Source organism: Grampus griseus (genome assembly GCF_964374135.1).
Source record: "Grampus griseus genome assembly, chromosome: 17".
Taxonomy (NCBI): Eukaryota; Metazoa; Chordata; class Mammalia; order Artiodactyla; family Delphinidae; genus Grampus; species Grampus griseus.
The window spans coordinates 10,535,195-10,552,481 of record NC_139011.1 but is presented as its reverse complement, the minus strand read 5'-3'; the positions used below and the strand labels follow the sequence as shown (position 1 = coordinate 10,552,481).

The 17,287-nt window shown below is 50.4% G+C and overlaps 1 protein-coding gene across 1 annotated transcript in view; it reads right to left on the bottom strand.

Moving 5' to 3' along the window:
* Positions 1–1,546: 1,546 nt before the first annotated feature.
* ASAP1 (ArfGAP with SH3 domain, ankyrin repeat and PH domain 1) overlaps positions 1,547–17,287 on the bottom strand; it is a gene marked incomplete at its 5' end in the record, with an annotated part of 273,288 nt that continues 257,547 nt past the window's right edge. The window contains 5 exons of the mRNA XM_082675313.1: positions 1,547–4,308; positions 6,305–6,427; positions 8,212–8,666; positions 13,302–13,360; positions 15,966–16,035. Of these exons, the coding sequence (XP_082531439.1) occupies positions 4,234–4,308; positions 6,305–6,427; positions 8,212–8,666; positions 13,302–13,360; positions 15,966–16,035 (782 nt within the window). The 3' untranslated portion in view covers positions 1,547–4,233. The remainder of the gene's footprint in view (positions 4,309–6,304; positions 6,428–8,211; positions 8,667–13,301; positions 13,361–15,965; positions 16,036–17,287) is intronic.

Genomic DNA, 17,287 nt, shown 5'->3' with positions numbered 1-17,287 from the left:
GCCTTCACCTGCTCAGTCGTGCAGGCCCCCAGGATGGGCACAGACCCCCTTCCTCCAGGAAGCCCACCGGCTTCAAATTACCTACATACTGCAGATTCCGGGAAATGAAAGATTTCCATTTGGGATGGATGAGAACACATGGGGGGCAAAGTAGAGTAGGTTGAATTGCCCCATAATTGTCAACACTCCTACCCCACCCCTGCCGCACATACACCCACATTCTGGGAGGAGGAAGACTTAAAAAAATATGGCGGGGGCACAGGGTCAGGGGAGAGGAGGGAAACGCAGGGCTGGGGAGGGAGAGGTCGGGGAGGCTGGTGCCGAGGCCACAAAACCTTGGGCCTCCACCTGCTGCCGTGACTCACTGTGACCTTGGGCAAGCCACTTCAGCCCTACGAGTGCATCTCCTCATCTGAAGATGGGCCGAAGGAGGAGGATTTCTGCCTCCTACAGGACCGACTCCACGTACAGAGAACAGCAGCCCATCTACTGTCCAGGGCTTGAAGGACCCTAGGGAGAGAGATCAGGGTGCCCTCCTGTTCCTAGCATCCCTGGGAGACGGGCCACGGGGGGCTCACAGCATACTGGAGGGGCTGCTTTCAATGGGGGGCCAGTGTGTTGACCTCAAAGAGAGGCTGCTCCAGGTTTAAAACAATACATAACCAATGCAACCATTGAAGCATTCTGTAATTAGATGGAAAGCTGGCTGCCATCCAGGTAATTACGGCTTGAAACACCCAGGTAATTATGGTCACCTCTCCCAGATACATCCCGATGGAAAGTCACAGGCTTCTGTGCCAAACCCCATTTTCCCCACAGGTTGGTCTGTAGGGTTTATCTTGCCGAGGTGTGTGAACAGGCGTCAAGATCTACCCACTTTCACGAAAGGAGACAAAAGAAATGCTGAGACCAACACTTTGGAATCTTCAACGCCGTGGTCTTGGTCAGCTTTCCACGGCTGTATTTCCCTGGCTAGAATTTCATGATGCTGACCACCTCCCAAGTGGTGGAAATTCTGAGGATGGCCTTGGAGCCAGAACTACTCACCCGGACCCCCATGGCTGCTGCGCGGTGACGGATGTTCCTAAGCCTCCTGTCAAGCTCTGTGAAGCCGGGAGGGCTTGCTGAGGGCGAGATGAGATAACGCTGCCCAGTGCCTGGACCTGGGTCTGCTCATGGTGCAGTGGCACCAGTGGTGACAGCAACATGACACAAGTGCACGCACAGCGCTTGGCCTGTGCTGGCTGCCGTCCAAGAGCTTTTAATGCATCAACATGTAATCTTCATGACTGCAGGCTGGGTGCCTGGAGGTGGGAGTGGGAATTGGGTGGGGAGGGGGAGGGAGGGAGGGAAAACCAAAACATTGAGGTCCGTGGTTCGTAAGCCGAGGACAGGGAAGCACATTATTTAACCAAAGTGAGCGTTAATGTAGAAGTTGAATGACTTGTGTTACCTACACCCCCCCAAAAGCACAGCCAAGGGAAGTTTTGATTTCCTCCAATCAGAAGAGTAGTGGACAACTCACAAAATGGCCTGATGTCAGATGTTTGGGATCAACTGAGAATATGTTTATTTAAAAGCAATTTTAAATATTAAAAAAAGTAGAAATGAACACATACAGTACTTGAAAACTGTCACATTAAATACATGTGAAATGATGAGTGTACTGATGTCTGAGCGTAACATCCAGGTGGGAATTCGGAATTTAACTCGTGGCGCTATGGGATTCCTATACAACATGTTGGAAGTTCTAGGCAATAAAAAAATAAATAGCAATTGCTGTTCAACCGGAAAATAAGACACACATTATTTGCAGAACATAGCTTTCCCCTCGGGGCGGGGGGGGAAGAAAGAACTAATTAGCTATTTTTTCCATAGGTTCCATACCTTCAAAATACTCTATATCATGTACAAAATTGCAGATAGTGGATCACTGAGTTTAAGAACAATACCAGATTCAAACTCAACCAAGGTCGCCAAAGGTACTTATACCTAGTTTTCCTATGTCCCACAGTAAGCTGGGTTAGAGAGAACTCAAATTCCTGATGGAAAACAAAAACAAAACCAGAAGAAAGAAAACAAAACCCAAAGTTTTTTTTTTTTAAGAAAAGGCATTTGTGTAAAAGTCACTCCAAAAGGGGAAAAAAATAGACGCTGACTCCATGTAATTTTAGATATCTACCTCTTGTGTTTTTTTAAAAAGCCAGTTTATTTTGAGATCAGTTGAAAATACTGTAGGCCACAAAAATGAATGGTGCTTCAATACAACTTAAGAAGTATAGATGAATGAACTGGGACACTAAATAACTTCAGACAGTGACTTCCTGGCCTGACACCCATGTGGCTTAGACACTGAGGCTGTGAACGCTGTCAGCCACATACACCAGCACGTCGGCTGGCTCCCGGTGTCTTGTTCTGTGTGGGGTTCACGTGTGCCATGACGCTGAGGAAGCAATTGCTTAAAATCATTTTCCAATAACAGCTGATACGTTGCAGGTTTGTCATGCAAGGTTTATTGATTAGGTGGCTATTCAAAGTTTTCATAGTAATCACTTAAGCAGAACTAAATTAATATTCACTGAGCACTGACTCTAGACTTTATTAAAGAAGGCTTCCCCTAAGGGTTTGGTTGGGAGTTGTGCTTCTGTGAAATGAACATTTCTTACTCATCGCCAAGATTATCTGCTTAAAAATATTAGTTTTCTGTGCTGTTGCCAACACAGCAGTTTAAGCAAACTTAACGCCAGAACGACACACGAGCCTCGGAATCAGAGAGCAGCCCCACTGACTGTGGAGCGAAATGACTGTATCCTTTCCCCAAATTCAGACTGACGTAAAAGACTAAAAAACTCACGATATTCTTAATGGTCTGATGGACACAGCTGGGATGAGAAGGAAACCGAGAGGGGCAGAGACTCCCGGCAGGAAGAGCGTGTTTCACAGTGCAATTCATAGCAGCGTTCAAAAACTTGGTTATGAATTGACTTGAAGGTAACGTGTCTGTTGAACAGAGCTGGAGATCGGAAAACTTATCTATGACTGGGGCTTAGTAAAGAAAATGGAAAAAGAGAAGGATGGTTTCAGCACCTGGATTCTGCAGGGGGGATAAATGACGTGCAGAACTGACTTTTGAATTCGTCATCTTCCTGAATAATCTTTTGAAAGTTTAAATTTATCAAGAACAAAACTCAGAAGAGACTTTAAAATGGACACATTGGGGGCGTTAGCACATCTGAAGGATGCTAATTCGTAACGGGATATGTAGATGCACACTCTCGAGAAAGCCAAATGACTGACTGGAAGCAAATACTGTTGCAACCTTATAATTTCTCCTTTAATGGCAATCAAGTTTAAAAAATGTACAGTTCAACTTATCCATACTATTCCTTTATAAAAGGCAGATTTCAGGTAAGCTTCTAAATGCATGCATAATGTAGAGGCTAATATTTTCTGGCAGTCCTTGGTTCCTGAAAGTTGAACTTCATCAGATGTCTTAAACTTCTGTGAAAATAGTCATGAAGGATATGTTATTTTTGCATAATGAGGTAATATCTCAGGGGCGGGTACTCATCCTCTTAAGACAGTGCAAACCCACTTGTCTAAACTTGCATGAGGCTTTGGGCACTGCAGAATGCCACCCAAGGTTTTGGGTCAGTGAATATTTTGCTCAAGGAATAACACTTATATTTAACTGAGCACTTTTCTGTAATAAATACCAAGGTCGGTTTTTGTAGCTGTAAACTGTGTACACAGATAACTACAGGCTGGTCTGTCATGGAGCCGAAAGTTTCACCTGGAAAACAGAACCCACCTCTTTGCTAATGGTGCATTTTCAGTAACACAATGGAGAATACTGTATCGTCAGGAACAGAGAGGCAACTCTATGCCCTTCAACGGCTGCTGGAGACCACTTCTATTTGCAAAGCCAGCAGTTCCTATATTCCTGTTTTTGTTTGTTGGCTTGGAAAACAGCATAGAGAGAGATGTAAGTGCTAGATGTCAAGGACGGCTTTGGCAAACCAGTAAGGCGCACCGGGTCCCGAGGCTACCCTAATACTGGCGAAGGCAGAGACCACAGGGCATTCACAACACACGCTACGTTCCCCTCCCGCGGCGGCCCCTCCGGGAGCCTCCCGTTCAGTGACAGCAGCTATATACACGGTGAGCACAGGGCCACGTGGACGCAGCAGTCTTGCATGACAGGTGCAGACAGTCTGAAGGTTCTGCTTTTTGCTAGTCAGACAGGATGTGGACAAAGGACACTGGAAAGACCCCTTTCCTCTCGGGCTGCCCTTCGATGTGCCCGATCTGCAGGGAGAAAGGAGAGGTGTCAGGCTGGAGGTGGCCGGTGGGTCAGAGCCCCCGGAGTTGGCCCTGACCCGGGCGAGACGCAGACCCCGGTGAGACACAACACGCAAGCACCATACGGGGAGGGGGACCACGTTCACGTGGATCGCTGCACCCACAGACAGCCCCGGGAGGTACAGTCCCGTGACCCCTCACTTTATACACAAAGGGACAGCGGCCCAGAGAGGGGGCTGACCTGCCACGGTCTCGCCCAGGCTGCAGCTTCAACAATGCGCTCAACCAGGCTGTCTGGCCACCTTTCCTGCTGGGCGACCTCAGGCAAACCGTGCTAAGCCTCCTGTCTGTAAAGCGGGGCTAAAAAGCCCCTATTTCTCAGCTTGTTGAGAGAGTCCACCAACAATTATGTACATGGAAGGGCCTCTGTGTACCAAGAACCTGCTTTCTGGCTGCCGTGCGGGGGAAGGACATTGTGAAAGTTTGAGATGGACGAGGGCAAGTTTTACGGCCGTTTTGTCGTCTGTTGCCTAAACCTGTAAGCCGTGGTTACCTGACAGAAGTTCCTAATAACTTCAGTTACACCAGCATTAACTGCATTAAAGAGAAGCCTATGAGGAGAAAGAATAACGACACGCACGCTGGCTTCACATGACAGTTACGGAGAGAGATCCAGGCCCGCTCTCATTGCCCTGCGTGAAGCACCTGCCGCACAGACGGTGGCCGGCGCAGGAGCTGCGCGTCAGCCCAGGGCTGCTTCCTTCGTTTACCGGGACTGTGGCCGCGGGCGGTCACCCGGGCCACTGTCCACCAGCTTCCCTTCTGGAGAGTGGAGTGAGGCCTGGCCGACCCCCCTCACGGGGTCTTAACTGGTGTCGTGCACGTGAGTTCTTGCCCCACTTTTCAGAGGAGGAAACTGAGGCTTACTGAAAGGACATGCTTTATCCAGGGCCTCAGAGCGAGTCACCTTGGGCCTTTAGGGTCCATCTCCTTGTCAAGAGTCTAAGCTACCAGACTCCCACGTCAGAGAGAGAGGGAGAGAGTCCAGGGTTCCTCAACCTTGGCACTCCCGACATTGGGGCCACATGGTTCTCTGGAGTGGGAGCTGTTCCAGACACTGCTGGATGCTTAGCAGAAGCCTTGGCTTCTGCCCCCCAGAAGCAGGAAGAACCCACCCTGCCCAGGTCCCGATAATCAAAATGTTTCCAGATGTTGTCACATGTGCCTGGAGGGCAAAACTGCCCCTGGCTGAACCAGTGCTGCAGTCCAAGCAAAATCCCCACGGCTGTGCCCAAGAATCTGAAGTCACTGTCTGGGCCCAAAGGAGGGGAAGCCAAAAGTACATGTGTGTGCACGCGTGCGTGTGTATGTGTGTGTGTGGACGTGCACACGTTCCTGGGCATCAGCAGGCTCTGCTGGCTCAGCTGTGACCCACAGGTCCCTTTCTCGGCAGACAGAGCCGGGCCCCTCTGGGCTGGAGGGGCTCAGGCTGCCAAGGAAGAATTCCCACGCTGGGGTCAGGAAACGATCGACTAGGAAAGCACAGGAGGCTTCTGCCCGCTGCACCTCTGCCTGGTAGGGCCCACGGGAGGCTCCCTCTGGCCGCAACCTAGACAGCCGTGCACATGTCAGCCACCCCTGCAGCCACCGAGAACCGGGGCATCTTCAAGCGCCACGGCGGGAGGACAGGGACGCCTTTCCTTCCTGACACCTGGGCAGCAGGTTTTCACGTAAAAGGAGCTTCACATATTCTCATTCAATCTGCTAGAGTCACATGAAGCAGGGATCATGCCCCACTTGACGGAAAGAGAACTGTAGGCGGGATGAAGGATGGAACTCGGGAAGAAGGACGCACGGTGGGGAAGGGCAGGGCCTGAGCAGAGCTTGGCTGGAAAACCAGAGAATATCCAGAGCTTACAGCTTGTGGTGGGATAAGGCTAAAGCATGTGTGAAGGTGAATTCTCCTGACCCGGGCGCCCTGGTCCTCACGACTGGTACATACCCACCACTCCTGGTCTTCCTCTCCGGTGACCACGATCACCTCGCCCTCCATGAAGGTCAGCTCGTCGTCATTGTCTGCCTGGCAGTCATAGATGGTCTTCACTCGCCTCACCTTACTTTTCCCCTTCAAAAAGAAACGGGGTTTTAGCTCACAGGACAGACCGAAGGGCAAGAGACACACTGACCTTGGGCGATTGAGTTAACCTCCCTGAGCCTCAGTTTCTCCTCGGTGAAAGGGGGGAGGCTTGTGGGCAGGCGCCCCGAGCCTTGGGTGACCTCCAGACACGACAGTCCCTCTGCCCCGAGCAGCAGGGCAGAGCCCGGTGTGAGCGAGCAGGCAGCCCCGATGACTTCCATCGGACGGCAAACGTCACAGGCAGGGACCAAAATCCAGCTTCACCCAGAACTGCAAAGCGCTCTCCCCTTCCCCAACCCACGGCAGCTTGCAGAGATGACAGCAGAGTCTAAAAATGGTTTGGGGAAACATGCTGCAAAGCAGGACGTGCAGCTTCTGCACACGGAACGTGCGGCATAAACACATTTCTCAGCCCCTCGTGCAAAGCACTGAGTCAGCACACGCTGGTTAAACAGGGCAGGGCAGCCTGGGGCGGGGAGGACGCCAGGCAGTTCCCCAAAACGTTTTAGCTTTTGACCCATTTTGACTTGGGCTTTTATTTGTTGGATTTCTAGTTCTTTGCAAACAGGAAAATGGAAATAGGGAAATGACCTTCTAGAGGATGTTTCTGGTGCCCAGCTTATTAAACAATTAGGAAGAAAAAAAGCAAGCTGTGTCTCTAAAAGTTTCGGGTCAAGTGCTTTTCCTCTCTGTCTGCTGGTTTCTCCCTCGGTCAGTCACCCTGACGACCCGCTGGCTTCTGCAGCCCTCTCCCTGGGCTGTGCTGGAGCTGGTGGGGTCTGAGAAGCCAGCGGAGCTGTGGCCAGTAGAGATCTTAAGTCTTCTCAGCTCTGACTCTGTGAGCAAGCTGTATGTGGCCACTTATGACAGGGAGGGTTACATGAGATGAACAGTAAAGCGTGCAGCAGCACAAACTGGAATTATGCACACGTCAGGGCCATGCGTGGTGCTCGGGCGTCTCGGGAGCCTGCCCTGGAGAACAGCAAGCACCCACTGCTGAACGCATGTATGGTCTCCCACCCAGGGGAGGACGGATTTTACTCGTCTCACTTTTCCTTTAGTACCGAAGTGACACACTTTTATTGCAACGTTGTTTTTTAATAGTAAGATGTGAGTAGAGGCTTTTAGTCCCCCACTAACTGTGCTCCTTAACCGGGGTGCTCGTGACCCTGTGAGGGTGTGGCCATGGGCAGGACAGACAGCACACGTGCATCTTCCCAGAGCTCTGTTTTTCCAAAAAAACATTTTGGGGCGGGCAGCGGGGGTGAAAAGCATGTTTACATTAAAGTAAAATGGCTATATCAGAGTAGAAAGCATTTCAGGACAATGGTGGAATGGGAGACTTCAAACCAAATTCTGTGTTGGTGCAAGTCTTTTGGGGCTCTGCGCCCAATTCCTCCAGGAAGATGCCGTGAGAAGCAGAGGAGCGGGGTGCTCAGAACCCTGAGAGGGAGACCGCTTTCCTGTGACCTTGGGAAAGGAAAGGTCTCCTCCTCAAGGATCTGAGGCAAGAGTGACCACTTGCTGAGTGTTACTGGGCACAGCTCATCTGTCACTGCATTTCATCACCCATGAGCTCAGGCACTGTCCTAGCTCTAGTCATGCACATATAAGGAAACCTAGGCTCAGGGCACGTAATTAAGTGGCCAAGCCCCCGTGGTCACAGGGAACGCAGGTCCTGAGGTCTGTCTGCGGGGTCCACAGCCTGGTCCCGACCCCCAGGCTCCACGCCCCCTCGATGCCCGAGCTGGGCCGGCCGGGTGCCCACCCACCGTGTTGATCTTCCTGGGCAGCGGCACGGGCGTCTCCGGCAGGGTGGGCGTGAGGTCGTTGGAGTCCTCGGACGCCTGCTTCGGGATATTCGGGGAGAGATCGGCCGGGTGTGACTTGGGGGCGAGCTCTGGGGGCGGCTGGGCCTTGGGAGAGGCGTCTGCCGCCTGGGGTTTCGCCAGCAAGTCTCCCAGCTGCGGCTTGGGCGGCAGGTCCTTCACCTGTGGCTTGGGAGGCAAGTCTGCGAGCTGCGGCTTGGGGGGCAGGTCTCCCGGCTTAGGTGGCAAGTCTCCGATTGGGGGTTTGGGAGCCAGTTCCGTGGGCTTCGGGGGCAGGTCTCCGGGTGGCGGCTTCTGCGGTAACTCTGCTAACTGTGATGACTTCTGAAAGAGTTCGGGCGGGACGTTGGCTTTGTCGAGGGAGAGATGATGGCTGGTCTCTGTTTTCCTTAGTGCCACTGCGGGAAACAACACGGGGGGGGGGGTCACTGGACGGGAACGTGAGGGGATCAGCATTGCCCTCCTCTGTCACGGTTACAGGGAGGAGAACCAACCCCGAGGGAGTGCTCTGCATGCAGAGGCACGGATGGCCTGCTTTGAAGTCGGAAGCCTGGGAGGCATCCACCTTACAATGCGTGATTTTATGCTTTAGTTTATGAACAGGACATCCAAAGTAATCCAGAATAATAATAATAAAAAAACCCCACAACTATAAACATAATACAGATTACAGAAAACTGAGAAGTATAGAGCTAAAGGAAAAGTTTTCCATAAGCCTCCTGCCTAAATGTAGCCATTTAAAATACTTTGATGTAATTTCCTCCTGGACTTTTCTATGTATTCTTCATAGATAAAACATTTATCTGCTTTTAACTATATACTGTTTTAGCAAGAACATTTCCTGTGTTAATAAAAATTCTTTATTAGTAGCATATATATAGCTAAAGTATTTATTTATGTATCTGGCTGCGCCGGTTCTTAGTTGCAGCACACGGGATCTTTAGTCGTGGCATGTGGGATCTAGTGCCCTGATCAGGGATGGAACCCGGGTCCCCTGCACTGGAAGTGCAGAGTATTATCCACTGGACCCCCAGGGAAGTCCAGTGAGCCTTCTTAATGTTGCAGTCTATTCCGTTCTACAGCAGTATCATAATGTACAATATTATTAATTCCCCACGTTTTATATGATTCATGCACTATGTAAGAGGGAAAAGGTTCCTCCCTCACCACGCCCACGCACCCCACCCCCTGAGGTAACCTTTGTTCATTTGAGTGGTGCACATACATGGGTGTATGAATTACCTTTTAACACCCATAAATCGCATTACAATACATACACTGTTCGCAACTTTGTTTTCTTCCCATTTAATATGTTTGGGAGAATTTCTAAGTCAGTTCCTCTTTCTTCTCTTTAATGGCTGCGCGGTACTCCATGGCTTGGAAATTCTGACGTCTGTTGAAACCTTTGCACAGCTCTATCCAGTGGAACTTAGGACACTAAGGACACATCTTCAGATCAGGCTTCACCACTTACTTACGAGCTGTGTGACCGTGAGCAAATTACACGACCTCTCTGTGCCTCACCTTCCTCATCATGAGTTGACATACGTACAGAATTTGCCAACAGCACCTGGGAGGTTCTAGGTATATCAGAATATCATCATTACTGCTAGACAAGGGTCCTTGAGGCCAGGATTCACCGAGCACATAGTATGTGCTCAACGAGGACACAGCTGACTAAGGCACACTGAGTGAGTCAAACTAGCCGAACTTTATTCTAGAAAAATACAAAATTCAGAAAGATATTCTCAAAATTTTATGTTTTAAAAAAGAAAGACAAACCCCAGTATTGTAAACTGTCACAAGCTGTACTGCAGCCTGCCCAGCCATGTCCCTTCCTAAGGAAATCAAATTCAAGGACACCCTGCTCCCAGGCTGGCCCAAGAGATTCAGCCGATGTGGCTCCGCTCAGAAACTGACAGCAGGTCCGTCAGATTCCTCTCTTGGAAGTCAGATACTGTGGCAAACAAAACTCTGAGGCACTGATGGGGGAGAAGCTGGGAGATTCCCTGAGGCAGTGGGGCTGGAAAGCCTAGCTCTGAGCCACATTTCTGGGGAAACAGAAACTGTGAGTAAGTGCCGGGCCATCCGAACATGCAACTCTGATTCTAGAAATCTGTCCTAAAAAGGGATCAAAGCCAGGTACTGACATGCCTGTGTTGAGTTGTTCAGCACGGCACTGTTTATAGTGAAAAAACTGTGAACAGGGTGAATGTGGAATAGGACAGGCTGCTTAATATGTCCTGGTATCAGACAACAGAGTACTATGCAGCCAGGAAGAGTGTAATTTATGTCATGGAAAGGGTTCTTGATTTATTATGTGACAAAAATCAGCTTACACAGCGACGTAAAAAAAAAGCATAGGAAAAAGACTGAAAGGATAGACCAGATTGTTTATGCTGGGTGGTGAGACTTCAGGTGGTTTGTATTTTCTTCTTTATGCTTATCTGTATTTTTAAAATCTTCTAGGATGAATATATATTACTTTTATAATACAAATAAATAAGAAGGAGACAGTTTCTCCTCCAGGGAAGCCTGCCCAATCTCTGGCTATTTTATTTCCAAGCTGAGTTGGGTTTTCCCCTCTCTAATTAGAAGTCCTTTCTGAACTGCATTCTTAACTCTGATGGACAGACAAGCAAATATGGTTCGTTCCTGAGAACGGACTCAAAGGACGTAACAGGAGGAGGAGAAGGAGGCGGAGGAAAGAGCCCGCACACTCCCAAGCCCACATTCCCAACAGAGGGAGTGCCGGGCAGAGGATAGCACCCACCCAGTGGAAGAGCGCAAGCCTAACGACATTCACGAAGAGCTCACGGACACCTGAAAAAATACGTACGTCAAAATGCTAAGTGGAAAAACCCAGGATGCAAAACTGTAGTTTCGTTATGATGACAACTGTGGAAGAGTGTAAGGGACCAGGTAGCTGTATCACAGTGCAGAACTATGGTGACTCTGTTCAGGTTGAAAGATCCCCTAAGGTTTCTATACTATTGCCTTTTTTTTTTTTTTAAATTTAATTTATTTTTGGCTGTGTTGGGTCTTCGTTTCTGTGCGAGGGCTTTCTCTAGTCGCGGCAAGCGGGGGCCACTCTTCATCGTGGTGCGCGGGCCTCTCACTATCGCGGCCTCTCTTGTTGTGGAGCACAGGCTCCAGACGCGCAGGCTCAGTAGTCGTGGCTCACGGGCCTAGTTGCTCCGCGGCATGTGGGATCTTCCCAGACCAGGGCTCGAACCCGTGTCCCCTGCATTAGCAGGCGGATTCTCAACCACTGAGCCACCAGGGAAGCCCTTATACTATTGCCTTTGAAAACTCCTTAAACAAATGGCTCTGTGCAGCAGTCTGTCCCCAGTTGAGAAGGCTTTAATTAAGCCTTTTAAAAGGTGCCTGAAGGAGTTTAAAAATGCGTGATGCTTGGGAGGGAAAAAGAGTGAGATGTGGCCAGGACGGTCCATACGAAAGTGCCAGCTGGTGGCAGGTGCTTGCGGGGAGCGGGGCAGGCAGTAGAAGGAGCTGCAGCCCCGCGCCTCCCGACGTCACAGACGCCCTCTGTCTCCAGCTCAGGAGGCTCAGAAACACATCCGGGGACTCTACCTTTTTTTGGGGTGAGAGAGGGAACCACTGGATGGATGGGACAGAGTGACCATGGATCACCCTGGCTCTTCTGTTGAGGAAAGACTGCAGGGCCAGGGCAGAGGCAGATAGACCAGGTAGGAGGCTGCAAGAGTCTAGACAAGAGATGATGGTCCCATGGACCATGGTGAGAGTGGGGGACATGGGAAGGAGTGCCTGGATGTTAAGACACATCGAAGGGAGAACCAGCAGTACGTGTGGAAACACTGGATGTAGGGCGTGGCAGGATGGAAGGAGTTGAGCTTCCTTCTTAGGTTTTAAGGCCCAAACACCTGGACCTGGACAATATCGCCTGTAACAGATAGGGACACTGTGGGAAAAACAAGTCTAGGGGGGTGGGGTCAGAAGCGTATTCAAAATCTTAAGCTGAGCAGCCTGTTAGACATGTGATAGAGCAGAGATATTACAGAGCCTGGTGTGTGTGAGTTTAGATTATAGAGGGATTCTTGGGCTGGGGGGATAATGTGGAGGTGCCAGGGTGGGTTCCCCAGGGAATGAGGGCACATTCACAAGAGAAGTGACCATGGCGAGCCAACCTCTGGAGGCTGAGGACACGAGGAGGGCCCAGCACAGGAGGGGAGCAGGGACTGTCAGTGCCCTAAGAGCAGGACGGTGTCCATAGGCCAAGTGCAGAGAGAGTAACCAGCCGGGCCAAAGGCTGCAGGTGGGCTGAGCTTGACCACCCGCCGACGGCCTTGTGGAGTGGTCTTAACAGAGGATACGTGAATGGATCTTGGCTTTGAGTATCAGCATCTGGAACTTCACTCAAAGAGAGACGATCAGATGGCACGTCCCTCTCAACTGAAGAACGCACCACAACCCAGGAAGGAGCTGTGCAAAGCCTGAACTTGTATCTGATCGGGTCTCTTGATCCAACTTTCAATTGCTAGGAAATGCAGAGGAACATGTTAAATAACCACAGTGGGGATGCCGGTCAGCAAAATCCAGCCTTTCTGAAGCATCATCTCATTTTGTCCTCACAAAACCTGGTGAAGCAGGTGTCCTGGCCCTACTGACAGGTGAGGAATCTGAGGCTTAGTGAAGCTTTGGAGTCCCCTGCCCAGGCCACACAGCTAGTAAGTGGCAGAGCTAGTACTGGTTCCTAGGTCTCTCTGATCATGTTTGCAAGAAAAGAAATGGCACCTGGGGATACTAATGATGTGTCTTCTGAAAAAGCATGATGTTTTTAAGGAAGAGTTTGGTGTTTTGCTAATCACAAAATTTGGACCTATAAGTATTTTTCTTCATTAAACAAATATTAAATACACATCTACTACATACCAGCTACTGCTCTAGGCATCTGAGATAGAGCAGGGAACAAAACAGACAGACGCCCCTGTCCCCTTGGAGGGTATAATGACACTCTAATTACATGCAAATATGAAAAAGATAAATCTTACCTTTCTGAGGTAGTTTAGGAAGAACTCTTGGGCCAAGGGCAGTCTTTGCAGAACCGGTGCTAATTAATAAATAAGAATCAGTTAGGATCTCAAAGTGCTATAAAATCAACAGCAATATATATTACTCAAGGAAGTCATAGGAGTTTACAGAATTATCTAAAAAGTCTTTCATAATTTCTCTAACAAAAGATTATCGTCTGCTTTCCCTAATTCAAAGTTTGCCTGGATTTCCCTGAGGATTATCTTCTTATTCCCAAGTCGGTAAAGTGGAGTCAACAGGGAAATTCATGCAACAACTAACCTCTGAACGACAGAGCCTAATTCCTCCTCTTCTCGAAAGCTTTCCCCAGGTAACAGCGTTTATGAAAGCGCCTGGCACACTGCAGGTGGCGCCCCCAGTGCACTGCACAGAAGTAACTCAACTGATGGGACCCCAAAACGTAACTCTTGTCACCTCCGTTTTCACAAGAGGAAACCGGAGCCTGTGCAGCTTCAGTGACCGGCAGAAGGTCCTGAGGCCGGTCAGTGGTGGAGCTGGATATTCAGACCCAGCTGTTTGACTCCAGAGCCCTTATGTTGTCTCTCTCTGCACCACAGCAAACAGCTTGGGTCTCAGGCCTCCAGACTTTCCCTGAGCTTTTCCTCCTTTTGGGCGACTTGTAAACGAGCAGAGGAAGAAAGCCCGGGGAAGCAGCCCCTGGCACAGAAGCCGCCCTGTGTTGTCTGACATCATGTGACTCCTCACACCCCTGCCACTACCGAAATGCCAGCGCTGCAGGTGGCATCTCTCAGTTGGAACGCACTCTGTTCCTTTTACAAGAGGCTCTATCTATTCCCAGAGGACACCGGGAGCACTGCAGACCCAAACAGCAATAGCATCCAAGTGCCGGACTTGTATCTGCCAAGATCCCCTTTTATTACCTCGTTTATCCTTTTCTGTCCTCTGGTGGCCTAAGAACTGGCTTTCCCCCCTTCTTTCTAGCCTAACTGCATTTAAAAGGACAGGAAAAGGCAAACCAACCAAAAAGAAAACAAAAGTCCGATAAGAAAGATGCAACGCAAGCATCTTCCATCCTGGCCGACAAATCGCCCTTGACCTTAACTGCTCTTCCCTCGGCTCCTCTGAAATCCTAAGGTCTCTGGGTTACTGGAGGATCAGGCTGTTGAGATGAAATGACACCGGAAAGAGTAAACACGCGAGGGCTGTGCTCTGAACATTGCTGGAGTGTGTGTTTCGGCCTCAGCATCTTCGCAGGGATGCACACCTACCCACCATGGACGTAAGTTCAATGGTTTCCTGACCAGCGTACTGAGGCCAAGCCAGAGGCTCCGAAATGCCTCACATGGGAAACCTGGGGTCAGCACTGCACGTGCGTGGACTCAGGCTTCTTCCTATGCTGCTGGTGGGGCCGTGTGCACGTGTGTGTACATGGGTATATGTGTGTACACGTATATGTGTGCGTGTACATGTGGGGGGCTTGATTCCATGTAAAAAACACTTTGTGGGCACTTTCTCTGCATCAGACTCTCCTTCCTCTGGAAGGAGACCACCTGTCCTGCGGTTTAGAGCCTCCCAGGGCAAGGTGGGGAAGGGCTGAGTGGAGTGGCAGGCACGGCGAGAGGAAGGGGAGGCTGTGGAATGTGGCGTCTGAGAACCCCCGGGATGAGTTCAGCTCTGCATCTGCTACCACTTAAACTCCTGGGGTCCGTGTCCTCATATAATACTGAGGGCAGCAGTGCCCAGGCTGCCTCATAGGGTTATAAAGACTAAACGAGATAGTGGCATTAAAAGAAATGAGGACTTCGTTTTTTAGCTTTGACAAGCTCTGGGAAGCGGCTCCTTGTGTCCCTATCTGGGTCACACTTCTCGAGAAAACCCTCTGCGCTGGGACTGGGTAGATGCTGCCCACAGAAGACCTTCCAAAGTATCTCATTTCAGTGGAGGAGGGGAGAAAGGGACACCACGCCCCCCTTTTAGCCTAGCTTAAAAAAGTCTTACAGGGCTTCCCTGGTGGCACAGTGGTTGAGAGTCCACCTGCGGATGCAGGGGACACGGATTCGTGCCCCGGTCCGGGAAGATCCCACATGCCGCGGAGCGGCTGGGCCCGTGAGCCATGGCCGCTGAGCCTGCGCGTCCGGAGCCTGTGCTCCGCAACGGGAGAGGCCACAACAGTGAGAGGCCCGCGTACCGCAAAAAAAAAAAAAAAAAAAGGCTTACAGACAGGGAATCTGGAAAGAGTCATATTTTTATGTTTGAAAATCTCTAGGCTATTGGATTTCCCTGAGATTCATCTTTTTATTCCCAAGTCTGTAAAATGGAGTCAAGAGGGAAGGTAACAAAACAAAATGACTAAACTAAAAAACTGAAGATAAGAACTCATTCTGGCAGACTCTGCGATCCTCGGGGAGGTGGGGTCCATTCACGCCAGGAACCTGGATGTGGAGAGCACTGCTTCCCTAAAACAAGGTCTGCAGACCCTGCCCGGCCTCGAGAACTGTCTGCCAAGGGGCTTTTGCAAACCAGGGGAAGCACTCAGGTTCTCAGCATGATCAGCGCCAGCTGGCAGGCCACACCTTGAGCAGATGGCCCCTAAAACCCAATTCTGTAACTCTGCCCATGGCGACGGTGAGCCTGCCAAGCGAGCACGTGCACAGATGGCTCACCTCGACTGCTGGGACAGGCCCTCGAACTTGTTAGCGGTCTTACTCGATGATGATGGACCCACGTCGTTACCTAGGGGGAAGATCAAATGTGAAAAGCCACGTTTTCCAACAGGAAATGGAATGTGGGGACACAGGAATAGGCAGGCAGGCCACCCTCGGGGTCCAGAAAGGAAGTCAAAAGCCTCAAGCTAGAACAGTACACATTTCTGACATTACAACGAACCGGTTTGGGTCTTGACAATGTTTTCGTTCCTATTAAATATTTTAAAAAGATGAGTGATCTGCTCCCTGGCAAGGCCTCCAAGGTCACAGGACCTGGGGGATGTCCCGTAGGTTCAGGATCTTGTCCTTAGCTTGGTGGCAGGGGAAGCAGAGTAAGGCTTCAAGTTCACCACAGATTCCCACACCAGGGGACCACCACTGGGGACCACTGGTGTGTGTGTGTGTGTGTGTGTGTACACACCATTATTCAGCAGGGTGGTGGTGACTGGTCATCTGCTGGGCAAGGCCCTCAGTCACTTATTTACCAATCATTCGTTCAAACATGAGAATGTTTATTAAACATCTACTATGTGCAAGGCATGAACATGGAGCAGGAGGCACCAAGGCAAGTTAAACCTCACCAGAGTATGTCATCCCTCCTGTGAGGGGCACAGGCACGACCGATGTTGACAGGGTTGGGTGTTGTGAAACAAGGAGAAGGAAATAGCACCTAAAGTGAACTGGTCATGGGCTTCCCTGGTGGCGCAGTGGTTAAGAAACCGCCTGCCAATGCAGGGGACACGGGTTCGAGCCCTGGTCCGGGAGGATCCCACATGCCGCGAAGCAATGAAGCCCATGTGCCACAACTACTGAGCCTGTGCTCTAGAGCCCGTGAGCCACAGCTACTGAGCCCGCGCACCTAGAGCCCGTGGCTCCACAGTTACTGAGCCTGCACTCTAGAGCTTGCGTGCCACAACTACTGAGCTCACGTGTCACAACTACTGAAGCCCACGCGCCTAGAGCCCATGCTCTGCAACAAGAGAAGCCACTGCAATGAGAAGCACGCACACCGCAAGGAAGAGTAGCCCCCGCTCGCCGCGGCTAGAGAAAGCCCGTGCACAGCAACAGAGACCTAACACAGCCAAAAATAAATAAATAAAGTAGATAAATATATTTTAATAAATAAATAAAGTGAAGTGGTCAGAGGGGCAGGGAAAGTCCTCTCTGGGGGACACAGACCCTGAACAGTGAAACACCTTCAACAGGGGAGCAGCAAGACCAAATCCACGGGCTTGTCAAGGAGAGACAGAGAGACTGGCCAGAATCAAAGTGGCCTCTTC